This window comes from Petromyzon marinus, chromosome 28 (genome assembly GCF_048934315.1).
Source record: "Petromyzon marinus isolate PM22_M1 ecotype Great Lakes invasive population chromosome 28, UKy_Petmar_22M1.pri1.0, whole genome shotgun sequence".
Taxonomy (NCBI): domain Eukaryota; kingdom Metazoa; phylum Chordata; class Hyperoartia; order Petromyzontiformes; family Petromyzontidae; genus Petromyzon; species Petromyzon marinus.
Genome location: NC_133694.1, coordinates 13027672 through 13049515, shown reverse-complemented (window position 1 = coordinate 13049515; position 21844 = coordinate 13027672). Strand labels below are relative to the sequence as shown.

At 48.6% G+C, this 21844-nt stretch overlaps 1 protein-coding gene across 1 annotated transcript; it reads left to right on the top strand.

Annotated features, from left to right (window-relative positions):
* Positions 1-9924: 9924 nt before the first annotated feature.
* On the top strand, positions 9925-21844 carry LOC116947035 (uncharacterized). Its single transcript, XM_032962405.2, has 16 exons — positions 9925-10132; positions 10655-10869; positions 12486-12650; positions 13243-13381; positions 13780-13948; positions 14485-14623; positions 14897-15067; positions 15193-15245; positions 15922-16058; positions 16690-16987; positions 17417-17598; positions 18527-18627; positions 19456-19758; positions 19940-20036; positions 20817-20985; positions 21682-21844. The coding sequence occupies exons 1-16, from the start codon at positions 9983-9985 to the stop codon at positions 21810-21812; spliced, it is 2619 nt and encodes an 872-aa protein (XP_032818296.2). The 5' UTR covers positions 9925-9982; the 3' UTR covers positions 21813-21844.

The following is a 21844-nucleotide window of genomic DNA, read 5'->3' as shown; positions in this document are numbered from 1 at the left end:
TGCGTCACGGGATCTCTTCGCCTCCGCTGGGAATCTTTTGTGTCGTTAATGCAGCCGCTGTGTTAATGATGGCGGCCGCTGGGCTCGAACCTTGGACCGCTGCAACAAGCCGCGTCACTGCCATAAACACATTCTCATGTACGTGTGTTGAACTTCTTTCGCACCGTACGTAGCCAACCGTGCTAATCGGGCGTGCGGGTGAAGTACAACAAACTAAACACAAAAGGCAGTTCTAAAGACGTGAGTTTTCGATCTGGATGATTTAAAAGTGCACAGCTCCAGTGGGTTCCTAATATCAGAAGAAAGAGCGTTCCAGACAGCCGCAGAAGCGCATCTGAAAGCGCGTGATGCGGTGACCTGGCCGCAAATAATAGATCAGAGAAGTGGACGTGTGTTGAACTTCTTTCGCACCGTACGCAGCCAACCGTGCTAATCGGAGGTGCGGGGTAAGGACAACAATCTAAACACAAAAATCAGTTTTGAAGACATTAGTTTTCGATTTAGATTTAAAAGTGCATCGCTCCATTGGCTTCCTAATATCGGAAGGAAGAGCGTTCCAGACGATCTTCTTCTTGTCGCTGAGCGAAATAAACTTGTTCCTCCCTCTGTTCATGACCACCGCACACTTTTCCCGCATCTGTCTGTGCTGATAAACCAACACTGAGCCCCAGCCCGAGCAGAGAAATTGATCGATCGCGACTACTCGTGAAGTATGGTGAACACAGAAAGCTGCCATCGTACGACTTGGGCAAGATATATGAATTATCCAGTTAATCAAACTTCACGGGCAGAAAGCCCGGAAGGTGTCCACTGCAATTTTTGTCACTTTTTACCACTTCCCTCTACCAGCCATTCTCAACAGGCTCTTCCTCTTCTGCCAGTTCCCTCCATTATTTCCATCATTACAGTTTTTTTATTTTCCTGTTGTTCTCCATCCTGCATGTTTGTGGCCCAAATAAACTCAGTTTCCTTCCCATGACCACGTGCATCAAGTCTTCTGTTACGTTCATCGTTGTTTCGTACTTCTACGTTTGTCACTCTCTGTGTCCAACTAAGATGCAATATCCTCCGATAGCAGTACATTTCAAATGCCAGTATTTTGTCCCTGTCAGTCTTTTTTAGTGTCCAAGTTTTCACAGGCATACACAGCTGTGCTAAAAACGCATGTTTTTAAGATGCTCAGCGTATTATTATAATACACATTGCAAAATCTATTTAGACGTGCCCATACAGTACAACGCTAGAAATGTGACTCTGCAAAGATTGCAACGATTGTGTGCGCTCCGCCTCATAAGATTTGTATCTGTGGCGGAGCAGTGGCACCCACAGTGTGTCTGAGAAAGTGGCCCATAGAAGCGGATATCACAGAACTACTTTTGAGATCCTCTCAAGTGACCACGAATCCACACGGTAGTAGGAGACAACACTTCTCCACCTCTTTGGTTTTTTCGGTAAAGTCACGTAGAAATAATAAAAAATAAAATTAGATAATAGCATACGACGTTTCTATTACAACACAAGCAATCATCATCAGGTACAGAAGAGCTAAATTTAAGAGAGAGAGGAAACACATAACCGCAGATATATTTACGCACCATAAGTAGAGGGAATTAACACAGAAACACCAGGGGACACAGAGAGAGACGGAGGAGCACACTAAATCAAACAGGGTTTAGCAAAAATTTGGAAACTATATAAAGCAACACAGACGGTCGGTTAAAACACAATTAACGCATGGTCTGGTTGATTACGCAATTTCAAAGATTGCTAAATTGTAAGTGTGAAATTTAAGAGAGTGGTAGAACACAGACCATAAAGAGACATATGGGGAGAGACACGCACACAGTAAAGAAGTGGAGCAGCATCTCTGTGCCGAAGCCTTAAATAGACAGAGACGGCGGGGCTGGGACTCAGAGACAATGGGACACAAATTAGCATGAAGAGAGCACATATCAAAGGACGGAGCAGGTAGAGGGCACGAGTTGTCACACACACAGGCAGAGACAACACAGCGATACAAACCCAAGTCAAGACACAAAGGCAGGTACACCAGCAGAGACAACACAAAGACACAGACTTCATACCTCCCCGTAGAGGTGGTTCGAACTTGATTAGGTGCTTTCGTGACTGCAGGAATTACTCTTTGTTTTTTTCGGCAAAGTCACGTAGAAATACAATCATGAGAAGCAATCCGATATTTTTTTAAATTCTCAGAGATGGAATTATTCACATTAAGTGCAGAATCTAACTTTAATGTAACGGTGTTTATGTAGCAATCAGTGACCGGGCTACAAACCATCGAACTAAACGTGAAGATTCAGTTTAAACCCAGGATCTCAACTATAACGCCTCAGCGCTCTGACCTCTGAGCCACCCAGCCACGTGGTTCACGCGGCTGAGTGAGTGATATGACGGCGCCGCACGCATCAGATGAATGGCTCGCTGGGATATGAAGAAGTGGAGACTACACTGCAATGTGTACGTGTCGATTATTGTATCAGTAGAATTTTGCAAACAGCGTTTGACTCCTTCAAAATATGAATCGCGTGGCCGCGTTTTTCCTACAGAGGTCACCTGAGCTCCAATCTCAAGCGAGGATTGTTTATTGCCCTGAACCAGTGGTGGAAATTACACGTTCCCATGGACGAGAGCAGTCTCTCTCCGGAGCACAATCGCCGTTGACTTCCTGCAAGGTAGTCCTTATATTCTTGGTTCTTTCGGTAAAGTCACGTTGAAGGGAAACAATAAAATATATATAAAACAATAAAATTCTCACGAAGTTTCGACTGCAACGGCCGTTGGTTTTCACACCTGATGATGACTGCTTGTGTTGCAGTCGAAACGTCGTGAGAATTTTATTTTTATATATATTTTATTATTTTATTGTTTCCCTTCAACGTGACTTTACCGAAGGAACAAAGAATATGAATCACTGCAGTCACGAAAGCTTTAAATCAAAAGGTAGTCCTTGTTTTACCAACCATGTTGCAATTGTGGCGTCAGCTAAACTCGGACCCCGCAATTGAACTCCCAGCATCGGCACGAGCAGCACTTGGCCAAACGCATACGGAGTGAAACCGGGCAACAGCTCTGCTCCTCCTCGCCGAAGAACCACGGCGTCTGGGGACCCGTGCGTTGTCCCTGCAGTGATGCATCACCGCCACCTACAGTCCATTCCGTCCATGTGCGTGAGATGCCATTTACCACAGCCATCATCTTCATCATCACCATCATCATTCATCGCCGTCCTAATTTAATCATCACTTTCATGTCATCATCATCTAATGCTACAATTTACCATTACAGCATCATCATCAGTACCACCATCATCTTCATCATTATTCATCACCGTCATAATTTAATCACCACGATGTCATCATCATCTAATACTATAATTTACGATGATAGTATCATCATCAGTACCACCATCTTCTACTACAGTGGTTCTTAACCTTGTTGGAGGTACCGAACCCCACCAGTTTCATATGCGCATTCACCGAACCCCTCTTTAGTGAAAAATAAAATGTGATTTTTTTCAAATTCAAGACAGATATGTTTTTTACTGGTACACAAAATGAGCCGTGCATGAACATTACCTTGTTCAAAGAATAAAACCAACACAATGCATAAACTCACAACAAATTACATACCTGGAAATCAATGTGACTTCTGCTGTTGCCTTTGAGAGATCAGTTCAGATATGCGTGGCTTCACCTTGGCAAGTGCCACTCTCATGTCATTTTCACAGCAAAGTCTGTTCCTTTTCTTCGTTTTTATGTCCAGCATCCTCGAAAAGGATTGCTCACAAAGATATGTTGTAACAAATGGTATAAAAAAAATCCAGGGCTTTCTTAGCAATAACTGGATACTTGTTCATTTGTCGACACCAAAACGTTGAGAGCGTTGTTGTTCTGAAGAGTTGCTGATGAACCTGGCTCTGCTGAATTTCAATGATTTCGTCGAGGAATTCATCATTGACATCTGCTGTTTCAACAGCAAACGTGAACGGCTGTCTCACCTATGCTGGATATGACTCTCTTGTAGGGAAATATCCGTCGAGAGACTTTGCAAGCTCATCTAAGTGCGTGGCAATTGTTTGCTTCAGTTCCGTGGATACAGAAATATCTCCGATTCCAGACACATCTTCGATCTTACTTGCACAGTCGTCCAGAAGCGGGAAGTTTGCGAAGTTATTGTTCTCTGTTCGTCGTTTCCATAACGGTAGCTTTTTTTGAAAAGCCTTCAGGTGTTCTTCCGCTTCCATGATATTGACTCCACCACCCTGCATCTGCTGATTGAGATGATTGAGAGCTGCGAATATATCAGCCATGTACCCTAAAATGAGAATGAACTCAGGATTTTTGAAGCAATCTGCATGGCAGTGTTGGTGCTCTTGCAAAAACAGGGCTAATTCCACACGCATGGCAAAAACACGATTCAGCACCTGTCCCCGGGATAACCACCGAATATTATAATGGAGCAGAAGTACCTCAAATTCAGAGCCCATTTCTTTACACAGCTCACTGAAAATGCGGTGCCTTAGAGCACTTTTTCGCACATAGTTCACACATTCCACCACAGTTTTTAATACTTCTGCCATTTTTGGAGGTAAGGTTTTTGTTGCCAACGCATGCCTGTGCAGAATACAATGCATCACAATGATGTGTGGTGCATCGGCCTTTACTAGCGCACCAAAACCAGACTTTCTTCCCAGCATGACTGGAGCTCCGTCCGTACAAACTGCAGAAACCATATCCCATGAAAGATTGTTGTCTCTGAAGAAGTCATCCACAAGCTTCTTCACATCGGCTGCCTTCGTTGTTGTTGTAAGAGGCTTACAAAATAAAAACTCTTCTTTTATCATGTCGTCTTTCACATAGCGTACAAAAACAGCAAGCTGGCTTAGATCAGAAACGTCTGTGGTTTCGTCGAGTTGAAGGCTGAATTTTGCCGGGCTTGAAATCAGATCCGCGACTACTTGAGCCAAGATGTCTTTACTCATGTCTTCTATTCTGTCACTGACGGTGTCATTTGAAAGGGGAATTTGGGATAATTTACCTTCGGCCGCTGTTCCGAGTATCAGATTCGCCATCTTTAATGCAGCTGGTTTCACAAGTGTTTCACCAATGGTGTGTGGCTTGCCCTGCTTTGCGATCAGGTAAGCAACTTCGTACGATGCTGTCAGGATCGGTTTGTTAACAGGTACAAATCCAAGAGCAGGCAGAGTGGCCCTTTCATCGAATCTGGCTCTCTTCACCCTGAATTCAGCAAGTGTTGTGTTCTTGTATTCCCCGTCTCCATGCAGCTTCAAGAAGTGTTCCTTTAGTTTTGCCGGTGCAAGACTAGAGTTGCTCAACTTGGCGTTGCAAATCATGCAGATAGGACGCTCACTCCCATCACGTTCCGTGATACATGAGAATCCATGTTGTACATATTCGTCCGACCACTTTCTTCTTTTGCCCGACATAGTTAGTATGGATAAAATATTAAAGAAATCACACGACGTACGACAACAACAGTCACACGTTGACTACTGAGTACGCACTAAATTCCCCGCAGCGCTGATTGGCCAAGCAGTGTAGCATGATCATCTGCAGCCAGTGATGGCCAAGCGGGCCGTGTGTGTCATCACAAATTTACACAATAATTCAAGTGTGTCCGGACCTCCGTGGCGGGGGCTCTGCCGAACCCCTGAGATCGACTCACCGAACCCCTGGGGTTCGATCGAACCCAGGTTAAGAACCACTGTTCTACTACCATCGTTATCCATCAACCGAGACCTCAACAATGCATCTGGCTGTCGACTCGGTCCACCGGTTGGGATCTCGCTGTTGTCATCATCCTACACTCTCACTCGGACACGGAAGAGCGCTGGCGAACAGAGCGGAACAACGTAGATAAAGACCTCATTCGAGACCCAAGCATCGCACCTCCTGGCTTTGACATTCCTCCTCGAAGACACTGGTGTAACCATTCACCCACCCACTTACCCACCCACTCACCACTTGTATAACCATCAACTCATTTACCCACGCACTCACCCACCCACTCACCACCGGTGGAATCATCAACTCACTCACCCACTCATTCACCCACCCACCCACCACCGGTGGAATCATCAACCGCATCAGAACATCAAGAGGCCGATGCGCACATCTCCTTCATGAATGTAAAATTTAACAAAAAACAAAGTTCAACTGTGGCCATCCAACCCAAACTATGGCCCTTATTGTACACCACTGTAGTCTGCACATCTTCAGTAGTGGAGGGAAATTAATAACTGCACGAACTCTTCCCTGAAGCCCTCTCATGGCTAGCAGCAGCCTTCGACAGTGGCATTTAGGTCCTGCACACAGTGCAACACACAAGAATATCATCATTAATCAATATCACCATCATAATTTACCATGACAGTACCATTGTCACGAGTGCCATCAGTATCTTTTATCATGAACATCATCATCTGACTTAAAGCTTTCGTGACTGCAGGAATTCATATTCTTAGGTCTTTTGGTAAAGTCACGTAGATAGGTTCAAAGAAAATAACAAACAAAAACAACGAAGTTTCGATCGCAACACAAGCGGTCGTCTTCCGGAAAAGGGGGATTAGCTTCCAGGCATTTCCAAAATCATGAGCAAACACAAGATCCAGGTTCGATTTAACACAGTACATCAAATTCGTGATCTGATCCCATCTGTGAAAGATGTGATCCCTCACATGCAATACCCCGGAGTCTATAAACTAAGCTGTGTCTGCGGCAGTAGTTACATTGGGGAAACTAAGTGACATGTCTCGGACCGTGTTCGTGAACATAACGCAGAACTGAAAAACGGTAGGACCAACACCTTGACCGTGGCTGATCATTGTTTTAATGCGGTGGGCTCACACGAAATTGATTTCTCTAAGACAAAGGTACTTGCAAACCCACTGGCTATCAACAAAGATTCGTTCATGAAGCCATCTACATATAGACACAGACACAATTTCAACCGAGAAGATGGGTACAAACTGAGCACTCATCGGAAGGACGTTATCAACCAGTTTAAGTCATAATTGGCAATGATGTTTCATCCTACCACCTTCCGATGTTAGTTGTGCTTTACGCCCATTTCAAACTTGCACTTTCACAGGGTTCACACGAGCACAGTCACTTTGCGCGCCGACCCCTTGGTTGCAGCTCTGCGATCTTCCATTAAAATGCTAATCTCTCTTTAACATGCTAATTTTCACTTGGCAACCCTTTGATTAGTGGAAAACCAACCACCATCGGGTTAATCTAGAATTGAAGCTTTCGTGACTGCAGAAATTGCTATACTCATTTTTTTAAGTACACGTCTCCCATCTTCCTGCTGTATTTGCCTCCGTGCAGTTTGGCGTTCTCTATGTGCGTGATGTCCCTCTGTGTGTGCCCTTGCTATGTGTTTTACCCCAATTCCACCTGATGATGAGCGCTTGTGTTGCGTTCAAAACGTCGTGATTTATTTTAATCTAATTTTATTTTATTTATTCATATTTTATTTCCACATACGCCACCGTCGGGTTGGCTGCCCACCACTTACATTATCATTGGCTGCTGACATTTGGGCTACGCCCATTTCAAACCCCTTATAAACAGTTTGCCTTGGAAGCTAACCCCCCTTTTCCTGAAGACGACTGCTTGTGTTGCGATCGAAACGTCGTAGTTTTATTATTATTTATTATTTTCTTTGAACCTATCGACGTGACTTTACCGAAAGACCCAAGAATACATCATCATCTGACATTTAAAACCACTAAAATGAAAGTGCGAATGTAATTTTACAAAATAATTGCATGCAAAAATCTGTCATTGTGGAATGCTTTGATGTTGTCGCCCTTGTATATAGCTTGTTAGCTCAATGGGCTTCACTCGGAAAATACATTTCTGATTCTTATCTATTATCATGATCATTATCATAGATCATCATCATCGTCGTGATGAGTGTATCGGTGCGATCTCTGAGTTTGTACGTAGTGCACTCAGCACGTGAACGAGACTGGCGATAAGAAGGGGGGGGGGAGGAAACTCTGCGCAGAACGACCGCCGCAAATGTGGAGAGCGATGACCATCAATTGAACGCGCAGGAGTGATGGGATTTCTGGCATCGCTAGGGACCCTATGGCTTGACAAAGGCATGGAGGGAGGGGGGGTCGTGGCATATACGAGCAGTGGGCCTGAGCAGCGTGGCTGATGATCGTCAGAATGAGTGAACCGACTTGAACTCAGTGACACGGCGTGGTGGGGCATGAGTGGCGTCAATGGTCGAGGCGAGGCCGCTGTTGCCCCTATGCGTGCGTGCGGAGTCACGTGGCGCGGCGTTTGCGTACCCATGGGTTTATTAGAAGAAGAAAAAAACCTTCAACAAATAAAATAATAAGCAAGGTTTTTTTTAAGTCTGGTGGGATACGCACCTACGTTCAATTGTCGCTCTAAACCGTAAATATTTAACTTGTTTTCCATAACACAGGTTTTTAACATTTAAATTGCGTAAATATACATGTGTCGTTAACCTGTCACCACGACCAATTAGTAAGGATTGTCACGTGAACAAACGTGCCAGTCAGGTCGGGTTGTGGCGGGTTCACGACACATTTCTAATTGCGAAATCTAGCTAAAAAAAACTCTACTATGGATAACAAATTAAATATTTACGGTTTAGAGATACAATTGAATGCGGGCGGGTATCAAACCACACCCGTTTAGTAATCGGCCCTCAACGCGTGCATCTTCAAGAGCAATTTGCCTGTCATCATCAATAACCATCGTCGTCGTCGATGAGGTGTGGTTATTCCGGAGATCTGTGTGGAACAACGCAGAATAAACGCCTCGCTCGAGACCCAAACGTCGTACAGTCCTCCTGCCACTCACATTCCTCCTCCTTCCTCGAAGACACCACCGGAAGCGTGAACCACCACCAACCGCATGGGGACGTCAACAGGGTCGATGCGCGCGTCTCCTTCGTCGTGGGCAAGTGACAGTGCGACAGTGGCCACGCAACCCAAAGGATGGAACCGTCTACATATTGGAAACTATAATACATAGAGACCCACAGAGATACAGAGAGATCCATCGAGATGCGTAGGCAATCTATTGAGAACGTAGACACCCATGGAGAGAAAAGAGACCCATAGAGATAAAGAACCACAGAGATACATAGAGACCCACAGAGACACAAAGAGACCCACAGATATACAGAGACCCAAAGAGATACATAGAGACCCACAGAGATACATATAGACCCACAGAGATACATATACACCCACAGAGATACATATAGACCCACAGAGATGCACATACACCCACAGAGATACATATAGACCCATAGAGATACATAGAGACCCAAAGAGATACATAGAGACCCACAGAGATATATAGAGACCCACAGATATACATAAAGACCCACAGAGATACATAGAGACCCACAGAGATACATAGAGACCCAAACAGATACATAGAGACCCACAGAGATACATAGAAACCCACGGAGATACATAGAGACCCAAAGAGATACATTGAAGACAATCCAGTCGTAGCCATTCAACGCAAACTGTGGACCATATCGTAAACCCACTTTGGTCTGCGCTTCCTCAACGGAGGAGAAGGAGGAATAACAATACGACACGAGCTCTCTCTCTCTCTGCTGAAGGCCTCTCGTCGTAGCGAGCAGGAGACTCCGATATCGGCATTCATCTGAACACCACACGAGCTGCCAGCGTACCCAATAATACAATAGAATGGTCATCAATAATCACGGCCCCATTATCCCATCGGGCGTGCCGGTAAAACGTCTAACCGGCTGCAATGGGAAAAGCATGAGGGAGCAGCCAATGGGAGCTTAATGAGCCGGTGAATAGAGGACGCAGGTGCGGGGAGGCGAGGTAGCATAAGAGCGGGCGCCTCTCATCTGGCTCCTTGTATCGCCCTTGTTGCTTACACACACCATCTCCGCCGCCTCGGCAGTGATGGAGGCTCGCGTCTGGTCGTGGCTCGCGGCCCTCCTGCTCCTCCTGCTCCACCTGCAGGGCGCCCCGCGTCCCTGCGGCGCCGTGCGCTACCACGGCGGGGCTCTGCGCTGGGAGGTGGCGCCGAGTGCCGACCCCGAGGCCGTCACGGTGAGCGATGGCCTGGGGATTTTTTGAAAGGAGCTAACTACCACCTCCTGTGGACCTTATCTGATAACGTGAAGAAGAGAGTCGACCGTTGGGTTGGTCATCTTTTTCCCTCCTCCACACAGTCGCCAGTGTTTGCAGTCTGCGCGCTGCTGGTGGTGATGATGCTTGTGGAGGGAGCGGTGGCGCAGCGGTTAGCGCCGTGCTGCGATGGCGACCCCATAGGTCAATTACCGCTCACGACCAATAACAGTAACGAATGTTTGAAACGATCCGAGGCCTCCTCAGTCAACAAGGCCTCCCAAATGAAGTACCTGGTGCGGTGTGTAAACATCGCCACTCGGGAGGCAAAGGCGGCCGGGCGTGGTGTTGGCCACTCACCCTGGTGTGGTATGCCGGCCTTTTTTCATTGTAGGTACTCGCTAACGGCACTGTCCCCTGCATTCTGTGAAGGCTGTAAGGGCTGGTATGGATCTGTCTTTTGGTGCTTGTACCTGGTCTCCCTCTCGGCCCCCCGCGCTGTAGGTGAACTTCGTCTCGTCGGTGTCTCTGAACGGCTCTCGATGCGACTTGACCCAGACGTGGAGCTGCTCCAACGGATGCCCCAAAAGACACTTCGCGGTGGCGTTCTCGTGCGGCAGCGGTACCCCCTCCTACGCCGCCTCCTCCTGGGGCACGCTCGCCATTCTGGAAGCCGCGTTCGCCCTGCAGATCCAGAGGGACTCTGTGACCGACGTGATGTGAGCGGCGGCAGAGGAGTTCCTTTCACCTGGGAATGGACGGCGACTCGGCCAGTGGCGGGGTTGTGGACATGTAACGTGTAGCCCAAGGGGTCGGCATCCCACCGGCTTTGTAACGACTGCTTGGTGACCGTTGTTTAGCAAGGACTGTCTCGTATTTGCGTACACTGCAGCTCCTTGCAATGTCGATTTGTTCTCTACTGAACTTGGAGAATTTCTCCACGTGTTTTGATTACCGAGCCCTGGTGTAGCCATGGCAACTGCGTTCCTGACCCATGGACCGCAGCAGGGGCCCAGGTGCCGGGGTACACGGGGCTGGGGGGCTCCCCAACTTCTTGCACCAGGGCCCATGCCAACCACGCTGGCCAACGGTGACCCTCGCAGTGCGTTGCGTGATCCACTATGCGTAGTAGGGGGCACAGGTGGCGTGTCGACAGTCATCTCGGTCAGTCGACGCATGGCACCTGCTGGGTCTGCCCCGTGACCTCCTGCCGGCGGGCGTTCGACACTTCACGTGGTCTCCGTGCACCTAGCCTGGCACAAGCGCCGTGGTGAAGTCGCCGCCACCTTGGTGGCGAATGGCGGTTGTCGGAGCCCGTATCGCTTGTTTGTGAGGATTCTCGGTCAGACATCCGCTGCTTGCAAGGGAATGCAGAGGGACGACGTCCCACAATTAACTCTTTTTAAGGTGTGGCAGAGTTTGTTTGGGGGGGGGGGGGGCAATTGAAGAGGCCATGGGAGGTTTACTTTCCTCCCTTGGGGGCGAAACAAAGCGCCGCTTCGCTCCCAACGGTCACTCGGCCGGCTGACGGCATCGAAGCCGAATTCGCGTTTGTAGCAGCCGTAGATGCACGCCGCTCCCCTGCTGGATGAGGGCGTCCATACGCCGTGCGTACCATGGGGGTGGGGGGGAGGCGTTGAAGGCGGGGAGGATCGCCGTTGAGTGGTAGATGGCAACGCATTGTTCTGCACAGCTCTGCTGCCTGCCATGTAGACTCGCAGCCTATAACATATGTTATGCATTGCGTTTAATCGTCCAAGCACTGCCCAGTGCTCTTTCTGATTGGCTTCACTTTTCAGTGTTATTTTTTTAATTTTCTTTTTAATCTACCTGACTTTACCGACAACTCAAAGAATATCCTGCGTTTGGTTTCAAACTAAGATGTGTTTTCAGCAAATGGAGTTATTACACACGGAGGAGGAAACTGGAGCACACGGCTAAAGCCTACGTGTGCAAAGTGAGGGAACAAAACTCTATCCCCGTACATATGGCGATTACTGCACTTGCTGTTTTGCACTGCCGCAGTACCCTGCCTCGTCACCTCGACAGCCGGGGCTAGTGAATTTCACGATGTGATCCACATACCCATGCTGCATTTCGGACGTGAACCGCCACCACTGCGATGGTTGGCTGTGTACTGTGCGAAAATAAGTGAAACATGCATACATCATTGCTAAAATATAATCGCACAATTGGTCTGAAATAGAAAATGTTTCTTGCAATAAAGACTTGAATATCTGAAGGTGCTTCGAATCGGCCACTGAGCAGCTATATCCATGGCCCGCTGCACTCCACCGCAGTCTGTGGACGCCTAACTGTTTGCCTTCGTCTCCAGGCAGAGGTCTTGCTGTTGGAACAGCGAAGACTTCGTTGAGTCTGGCTTTGTGACGGTGCAGAGAAATGCCGACTTTGTCTTGTCTACCTTTGTGGACCTAAGGACCCGAAACGACACGGGCCAGCCTAACAGCTCGCCAAGGGCCAGCATCGCGCACCTCGTCAGGTACTGTAGATGGGTTCAATCCCGACCCTTGACGCCTGCTATATATTTCGAGTTTGCGTGTCCTCCCGTGGTCGCGTGGATTTTTTTTTAGGTCCTCCACATCACGCGTTTAGTTTGGCTGCTAGAATTTCCCACATGGGTAATGCGCCACTTGGGACTATCATTTGTGGCCAGGTCACTTCTGAAGCTAGATAGCTCTAAGCCTTGCCTGGTAAAGTAAAATGGTTTTAATTTCGTTTTTAAGTAGCAATCGTGCTTGATAGTGGGTTAAACTGGTACCGTAATGTGCATCTTGCAGTGGACTATTGGTTTGGCCAGGACTCCTACTTTCCGAGGTCCGTCTAAAAAAAACTGGATTTTTGCCTGGGCCTCGTATTCCTCTGTTGGCGGGGGGGGGGGCTACCGGGGTGGGGCTAACAAACAGGCCACGCCCTGTGGGTGGGACTGAGTGGGCGGGGCTGTCGGCACGCCGCGTTCCCTGGGCTGAGTCTTCTGTTGCAACTTGATCCATATTTGAAGGTGTCGCATCAACAGGCCTTTGCATTGGCCGAGGCAGATGTTTGAACCCGAGGTGCGTCTGCTCGTCACGCAGAGTGAGTAACCAGTGCCAGACGAACGTCAAGATCCAAGTTTCGGACCCCGACGGAGACAGTGTGAGGTGCCGCTATGCCAGAGGGCCCGAGTGCTATGGTGGCATCTGTGGCACGTTCCCCAATGCCCGCCTCTGGGAGGTACGTTATGGTTATCACCTTGCTACAACCGGTAGTGCAAGTGCGTCGAGTGTGGGATATCTAGCCTCTTTGGGCCAAGCATTGATTAGTCTGGGGGTGGACTTTTGGCAGACTCCCACCAAGTTACGATGAATAGTAGCAGTGTGCCAATTGTCCCAAAATATCACCATTCTGTCTCGTGGCACCAAATGATGCATTAGTTGTTGATGAGCTTAAACATTTTCAAAGTGTCGTTTTTTTTTCCCTGTGGCACTGGCAGGGCTATACATTTTTTTTTTAATTGCAGCTTGGCCAGCTTTTTGGTACCGAGTTCTCCTCGTACAAGTTTTTAATAACGTGTATTGGATGTAACGATTTACTTCAATGCTGAACGCTGCTCCTTTTGTTTGCTTTGCCAGGACCGCTGCGAGTTTGAGTTTTTTGGACAGGTGACCGACCAACTCCCAAAGCAGTTTGGTGTCATGGTGGTCGTAGAGGACTTCCCGACTTCGGTCATCGAGACAAAGGGCACCTGCAGGACGCCGGTGGACTGCTTGTCGTCGGTGACGCTGCAGTTCTCTGTCTTGGGTGAGGATGCATCGTTTGAGCTCGAGTGGGTAGCAGGGGCATGGTCATAATGTGGTGAGCGTACCCAACGTTGCCTTTTCCTGATCCCATGACAAAATGTGTGAAACTGATTTAATCTTTTTTTCTGTAGCGTCCATAATGGAATGTAATCATTGCCATGAACGGTTATTTGCATGCTGCTCGTTTACCCATTCTAATAGGTTGCTCTCCAGTGACTGTAATGTAACTTATTTTATCAGGCAAGGCTCTGAGCTATGTAGCTCTTTCAGAAGTGACCTAGCTATCGCAAATGCCCATGGTGCATGCGACCACAGGGAGAACCTGCACACCAAATTTACAGGCGTTTAGTTGGGATCGAACCCGCGACCTCCTGTATACCAGGAGATGGTTAAGATCTTTCCAACGTTGCACCTTTGTGAATTATGATGAAGTTGCTGAAGTCCAGGCCTGTTTCAGTCCATTCTCACGAGTGACAGGTAGAGCCTGGCAGACCGTGTTGTGTTTTTTAGTTTTAATCGTTCTGTCACCACCTTCAGTTGCAGCATCCGACGCCTGTATCAGCCTCGTGTTTGTCGACCCCACGCCGAGCCAGGGTGCCGTGGTGAATGCCCACGTCGGAGTTCGCCTTCAAATTCCCATTGCCGTGACGGCCAGAGCTTCAAGCGACCTCGAAACGTGAGTGGTTTGTGCGGTCTCTACTACGTTGCCGCGTGCCATGCCTCACTCTGATCTGCGCCGTTTCGTTTTATTTTTTAAACCTGCAAATGCATTTTAACAACGGAGCCATCGATGCAGGCTAGAGGATGCAATACTACACTTTTTATGTCTGAAACCCACTAATCTGCAGAAATCTTAGCATCCTTGCAGCATACTGCTATTAAAAGGCTGGTGCTGCTCTGATCATGTCCTGGTTTCTAATGCCTCTGCTGGTTTCCATTTTCTTTCCAGGGTGATCTCGTTAGAGGTCGTGGTGCTGTCTGGCAAGGGTGTCCCTGTCGGTATTATGGAGAGGGCGCCAGAGAACGCGCATGTCCACCGGACCTTGCTGCTCTGGACTCCGTCTGCCACCGACGCGGGGGCTCGCTGGTGGACGTGCTTCTATGTGCTGACCTTGAAGGGGTGAATGTGCCCCTGCGGGACGTGGTTTTAATTCGTGGTTTGACTCCCTAGGCTCTGTACTTGCCCTGAGTAATTGGTTGGCATTATTAACCGTTTCATTCTGATGCACATCCATGTATTTCCAGATGGCAGGGTGAGCTGCGCTGCATCACCATTGTTGTGCCAAGTGGCCCTGTAGGTGTGTAGCTGCATGACTCTGCCCTCCAGGTTATTGTGGTGCTGTTAAATGCACATGCTCCCTCCTGTGTTCACACCTCCCTTTGGTTCTACTCGACTGGAATAGTAAATTTTAAGTCTGCGCCTATCTCCGCTGTTAGATTGAATCTGCGAGTCCTGGTCTTACTGACTGCAAAGTTACCACCTGGGTGATAACTAATGTCTGGTAATTCGTGGCATGTGAAAGTGCCAAATCTATGGTAGGGGTTGGCAGTACCTGCCAGCTTGCTGTTTTTAGAAGGAGGGGGGGGGGGGTTCTAATTTGTGAAATCGCCACCAGGGGGAGTCGTCTCCCTCCCCCTGGTGGCGATTTCACAAAATAGCAACTCCACCAATTACCAGAAAGTAGTTATCAACCCTTAGGTGGTAACTTTGCAGTCTGTAAGACCAGGACTCAATGAATTATACTAAAGAGGGCAATCTACAAACGTACTTTAATACGTGTGATTTAACAAGTTTACCAAATTTACTTGACTTAGATTTTACAAAAACTGTGGCAGGCTTTTTGTAATGGGTGTAAAGTTCGGTGGCTTGAAACGTCCTTTGATTTGTGGGGGTTTATACGTCTCTGGTGACTACTAGCGGCTGATGCTGTGCCTCCAATGCTAAAATCTAACGCGGCTCTTCGTAACCCACAGGCGTCCCCGATCCTCTGCAGAGGCTGCGAGCCGCCATAAAAGTTACCCCGGTGCCAACGACGCTTATGGCCCTACGATTCAGCGTTAACATTCAGAAGAGTGGGGCAATGGACTTCACCATTTTCTTCAATCAGCAGGTGGTACTGGTTCCTGCTGTGCTGTTAATGTAACTGAAGTTTCAATTGAGACCATAATGTATAATCCATGCATCCATTGGCTTGTCAAAATTGTCCAATTGCAGGCCAGATGGCCCATAAGAGAAAATGATTGTTACCAGGTAAGGCCCACTGAGCTATACAGCTTTTGGAAGCTACCTGGCCACAAATGAGTGTAACGAAATGGCTTGATTTAATAGCAGCCAATATTTTAAATGTGAAAAACCAGAAATACATGAAGGGAGATGCAGAAATGCAAATATTTAAGGTTTGGGTTGAACCCACCTGTACCAGGCGAGGGAGTTAACATCTAACCACCACAGCACCCCAGATGAAGATTATTCATTAATGATGAGATAAACGGTTAGTCACGACACCACTGTAGATGGAACTTTATTTGCCAACTGTCCAGTACTTGAACCTAATTTTTGTAATTGTCTGGATAAGACGCCAGGATGTTGGCTGTGCCACGTCTTCCTCGTACTGTGCTCCTCTAATGCTCGAAATGCGTTTGTAATATTAACCTTTTGCACTGTACATTACCATTGTGCCGATTCCCATGGTGTGTGGATCGTTCTTACCTAACCACACTTTTTCCCTTTGCCATTTCCAGTTTGTCCCGGCCCTGCCCACGGCGTACATTCGCTTCCACCTGGTCGAGGATGGTGCTCTGGTTTATAAGATAAACGCTGCCGACCAGAGGCTGGTGAAAAAGCACCCCGGTAACATACTGACGTTTGGCATTCCCGCGGGTGCCCTGAGCGCGCGCTGCTGCCTGCAGCTGGACCCGGGCGTGGTACAGGACGTGTTCACCACTCCTGGCCGACGGCTCGACTCGGCTGCGCACGATGCCTGCGACTGGATCCTGCCGGTCCCCACCGCGGTGGGAGATGGTGGGAGGGGATTCCTAGGTGCGCTGTGCAGGGTAGTCCAGATGGCTTGTGGGCCCAGAGCAGTTGTACCACCTGCGTGCTTAATGGCGATGCCACCCTTGCAACGTGATGGCCGTATGGGAGACCCGGTCCTGCTGAACACAATCAAGCCTCTTGCCGGCTCTAGAAATCGCTTTTTGCATAAAGGATCAATACCACTTTTTCCAGCCCTTGCACTTGACCACCAGAGTTTTGCATCTCACTGGAAGTTTTTTAGACTTAATATTGTCAGCGTTAGCAAAATACAGCGTCTCCACCGTAAGTTGGTTTTGTGGTGCTTGGCCTGCAACTCCCTAGAGACTTTCACTTTGATCATACCAGTCCACTTGTGCTGCACGCGTGGCTTGTGGTGCTGCTCATCGACTACCTGATGAGTTTTGAACTTGTTCTGGTTTTTGCCTCGTGCAGATGACTTCAATGTGAGCTGCGTGAACGAGCACATGATCGTCAAGATCCCTCAAGGAGCCATTTTTGGATACAACGCATCCTCTCTCAAGCTCAACACGCAGGCCACAGGCTGTGACCTGAGAGACGAGCAGCAGTTTGTCACCTTTAACATCTCTTTCGGTGACTGTGGCACAGTTTTTGAGGTTGGCAAACAACACGGTCACCTTTTTGGGTCTTTGCAACCCTCTGACCTAGCTCTGCATAGTGGCCAGTGATGGGTAGGCCCCACTGCACTCCAGGATCTCACAAGAGTACGATGCCCCCTCCATAATCATGCCCAGTGGCAGTTGTAAAAGTCTGGTCACGTGCATGCACACAGGATTTGTAGGGAACTTCCGATTTTAAGTCCTCGTGGTGTAGCCATGCTCCACTCGTGGAGACCATGAACTGATATTACGCTAGATTCGAAGCTTTCGTGACTGCAGGAATTATTCTGGTTCTCTCTCGGTAAAGTCCTGTAAAAATATATACATTCTAATAATAAAATACGTTTCAATTGCAACAAGCAACCATCAGATACAAATGAACCGTCGTATTCTATTTAATTTATTTCTACGTGACTTTACCAAAAGAACCAAAGAATGAAATTAAGTTTATGTTAATGCTTCCATTTGCCGACGCGTCTAGCCTCATCCATGTTCGCCTGCCCTTGGCGTTGTCCGACCCTTGGATCCCCAGTTCGTGGCTTCTCGGGTTTGTCCTCTGAGTGAGTCTCCCGCACTCAACTGTGCTGTGATGGCAATAAATGGTGTCTGCTCTGCCGGGTTTCATAGTCGGCAGGGGGCATTAAAATCCATAAATATGCCCTCTACCTGATACCAACTCCACCTTGAGCTTCAAAGACCGTTGTGGTGACGCATAATCCTTGTACTCCCCCATTGAGTGGTGTAGGGAGGCCCTCGTCCAGCAGTAGATTGCCCAAAAGTGCTGCCCGTGTTCGCAAATGCACCCTTTGCTATCACACGATCACTTTCTCTGCAAAACATGGGCTGAGTGCAGTGCATGTAACAATGTGTCTAGTTAGACGCTTGGCGGTTTTGTTAATGGTTTCCGTGTGGCCTGTCTCTACAGGAGACGGCCACTGACTTGGTGTTCACACAGATGGTGTCTCTGGCCAGCAGCACGAGCTACATCGTGACCTACGACTACCAGTACGTCCTCGTCAACTGCACGTACGTTGGAGATATTTGTTCTTAAACTAACGGCTTTTAAAACTTTCACCTAGCTAAGGGCCCACCCGAGGTGTTGCTCTTTCACAAACGACTGGGGGAGATGCGGTCCTTGGTCTTGTGTGAAAGTTAAGAGAATTGTGCCCTGAAGCTTAGTTTTAAAGGCTTGGTCACTGGTTGATGTGGACCTTGGTACACTTTACTTCCTGCTCGGAGCCTCCCTGGTGCTCCACGAGATGGCACGTCATGCATGGTCACCCAGGTACATCTCGAGTCTGGGCTGGTTCTATTTGGCCCATTACCAATCTATTGTTAGCTATGGACGGAAATTTGCAGAACCAAAACTTATGAAAGGTACCAGGGGTCTGGCTTGAACCCCCCCCCCCCCCATACCCTTGTTGAAATGCAAGTGTCACTGCACAGCCCATGGTTAACAAGACTTCCCTTAAAGTGTATTACCTGTTTTTTTTACGAATGAGGCTAATCGCTTGCACCGTGGTCAACAGTTGAGCTTTAACGCCTGGTAGACACGGCTGCAGTCTGGTAACTTTTTAATGAAACTCTTTGGAGGGTGTTTATGCTCTAGGACAAGCAAGTGGTTGGTTTTGTGGCCCCATTTGTTTGGTCTCAAAATGAGCACCAATTTGTGGCCGCCCCCCCCCCCATTATAAATGTGGAACTTGCAGCGGAGATGTGCACAAATGCTCGTTTCAGCAGGAACTGACCCCCCCCCCCCCCCCCCCCCCCAAAGACTTTCTGCGGACTGTCTGCAACTCCCCTTTTACACATTCCAGCCCCTTGATTTTTTTTTTCCCTCCGATTATCTTACAGCTGCAAGGTTCCACGGACGAAGCTGCTGAGTCAGGGGCCTCTCGAGCCGACCGCACTATCCCTGGTGTTCAACCAGACCGTGTTCTCACTCCTGGATTTGCGCATGGATTTTTTCACGGATTCTGGGTTTGAGACTCCCTTCTTGCCAAGCCAGTACCCGCTGCTTGTGAGCCTCGGAGCTGCGATGTACCTGCAGGTGTCTGTGAAGAGTACCCTGAACGTCACCATCTTCACGGTGGACTGCTACGCCACCCCTGACAGCAGCCCCCAGCACCCCGACAAATACTACCTCATCCAGGAGGGGTATGGTGCCCTACCACCACACCCCCTCCATGCAATCAAGACGATGGGGGCCCCCCAGTCGACCTGCTGTCCTGTGGGGGGTTGCTCCATTTTCTGCTGCTACACCCAGGGGGGTGAGGTGAAATCCCCTAGTTGTGGTGTGATAGGGGTGACGGTGTGCCTCGTGTGGTTGTTTTGGCAGGTGTCTCTTAGCAAACATGACGAACCTCACCTCTGTGGACACGAAGCGCCGCTTCCACTTCAGGATGTTCACCTTCACCGCGACCGCTCGTCCCAACGTGAGCCGCGCTTCGCTCGCCTCGTCTGAACCGATCTCTCGCCGTCATATCATCGCTGTCCCCATGAGCTTCACTCGTCTTCTCCACAGTGTGGAGCTAACCTCTACAAGACTGCCTATTTTTGGTCTCCTCAGCACTAATCAACCACCACCGTTTTGAACTTTAGGCCTGTGCTCGACAACTGCATTAAGAGGTGGGAGCAGTTTTAGTTCATTTTTGCTTAGTGTAGTTGTCTAACACTTGCATACCGTGACCAACTCGTGGCACATGAACACAATCCGGGGTGGCAGCTAAACCATGGAGCGTTGGCTTGTGGAATATTCTGCTGTGCTCCTGCCATGGCACCTGTTGGAGGGCCCTAACAATTGATAAATTAGGTCCTGTTACCCACTAGCACCTGCAATGGCTATGGGCAGCAGTGCTGGTGAGGGGTGGAATTTGCTGCTAGTGGCCCTCCTGCTTGGCAGCTTCTGCATCGAGCCTATGAACAACGCCACTACGTTGCACGTTATTCATTTTGTAGCTTGTATGACCTTGCCTACCATTTCATGTAGCCAACTGCTAAATTGGAGGTGCAGGGGAAAGACTAACCAAACCCAAAAAGTGGTTCGAAAGAACCGTTTTTCCAAATCTAGCTTTAAGGCAAAGCTCCAGGTAGCTTTCTAAATATTGCAAGGAAACCCTGGACGGCCAAGCTACTTCTCAGCGACTGTTTTTTTCCATACCTCACCCCGTGCTCCAAACTTCCTTGCAAGCAGTGTGAGCTCTGTTCTGCTCCAGGTGTACATCCACTGTGCCGTCGTGGCCTGCAAGAGCTCTGCAATCGGCTCCAGGTGCTACCAGGGATGTCTGCTTCCAAGAACCAAGCGCAGCCCCCTGGCTGTAGTGGAAACACCAATCTACATCGTCAGCCGTGGCCCTTTCCACTTTGACGCTGAGACCTCCGGCCGTGAGTTTTCTTTACTACTTTTTAGTCACAAGAAACTGACGCTGGCTTAGGTGGTCGTTTGTCTTAAATTTTCTGATACTTTTGTACACCCAGTTTCTTCATTTTCTCCAGAGTTGGCTCCATTATAGATGCTAACTGATGACACTTCCACAATTTTTAGAGCTAAATTCGTGCGGTGTTCCTGAATGCCCAACCCCTGCTGGTTGCACTACTGTGCTCTCCTTGGCTGTGGCCATCCTGCCACAGGTGGTGAGGATATTCACTAGCTTGCCTTATTGTAAGCCACCTCGTTGAACAATAATTTGTAGCCAGGTTGCTTCTGAATATTTTTAGCTCCCTAAGCCTTACCTCATCCTAAAAACCACGCTCCTATTGTGGATGGCCTCTCTGCCTGTCACTTGACAACCCACCGCCACCATTTAATAATTGGACAAACCAAACCATCTGCTTTTTGGTCTGAAGCTTGCTTGGTGATTTGGGTGGATGACTGCTATGCATAACAGGGGTTATAGGCTGTAACTACATTGTGAACAGCAGAGGACACTAGGACAAATTGCACTGCATATACCACGCCCTCGATGTCTGTTCCACACCAGCTCGCACTGACCAGTGGTGAGTCCCACACCCCCAGGGCGTGAGGCCTGGTCCAGCGGTTCCTGTGGTGGTGCCGTCGATGGCTGTCTCCTCCGTGTGCAGGGGCCACCGTGAACAGCCGGGTGCTATGGGGCACCGCTCTGGCCGTCCTCGTCGTCCTGGTCCTGGGCCTCGTACTCAAGTTCACCGTCTGCTTCCAGTGCCTCCGTAACCCCTCCAAAGCTAGAACCTAGACAATTTATTAAATAAAGTTTTTTGACTGCTA

Coding starts and splice junctions, on each gene's coding strand:
- LOC116947035 (XM_032962405.2), top strand. CDS start 9,983: ATGGAGGCTCGCGTCTGGTCGTGGCTCGCGGCCCTCCTGCTCCTCCTG. Junction 12,651..13,242: donor AGCATCGCGCACCTCGTCAG/GTACTGTAGATG, acceptor CTCGTCACGCAG/AGTGAGTAACCAGTGCCAGA. Junction 20,037..20,816: donor CCGCGACCGCTCGTCCCAAC/GTGAGCCGCGCT, acceptor GTTCTGCTCCAG/GTGTACATCCACTGTGCCGT.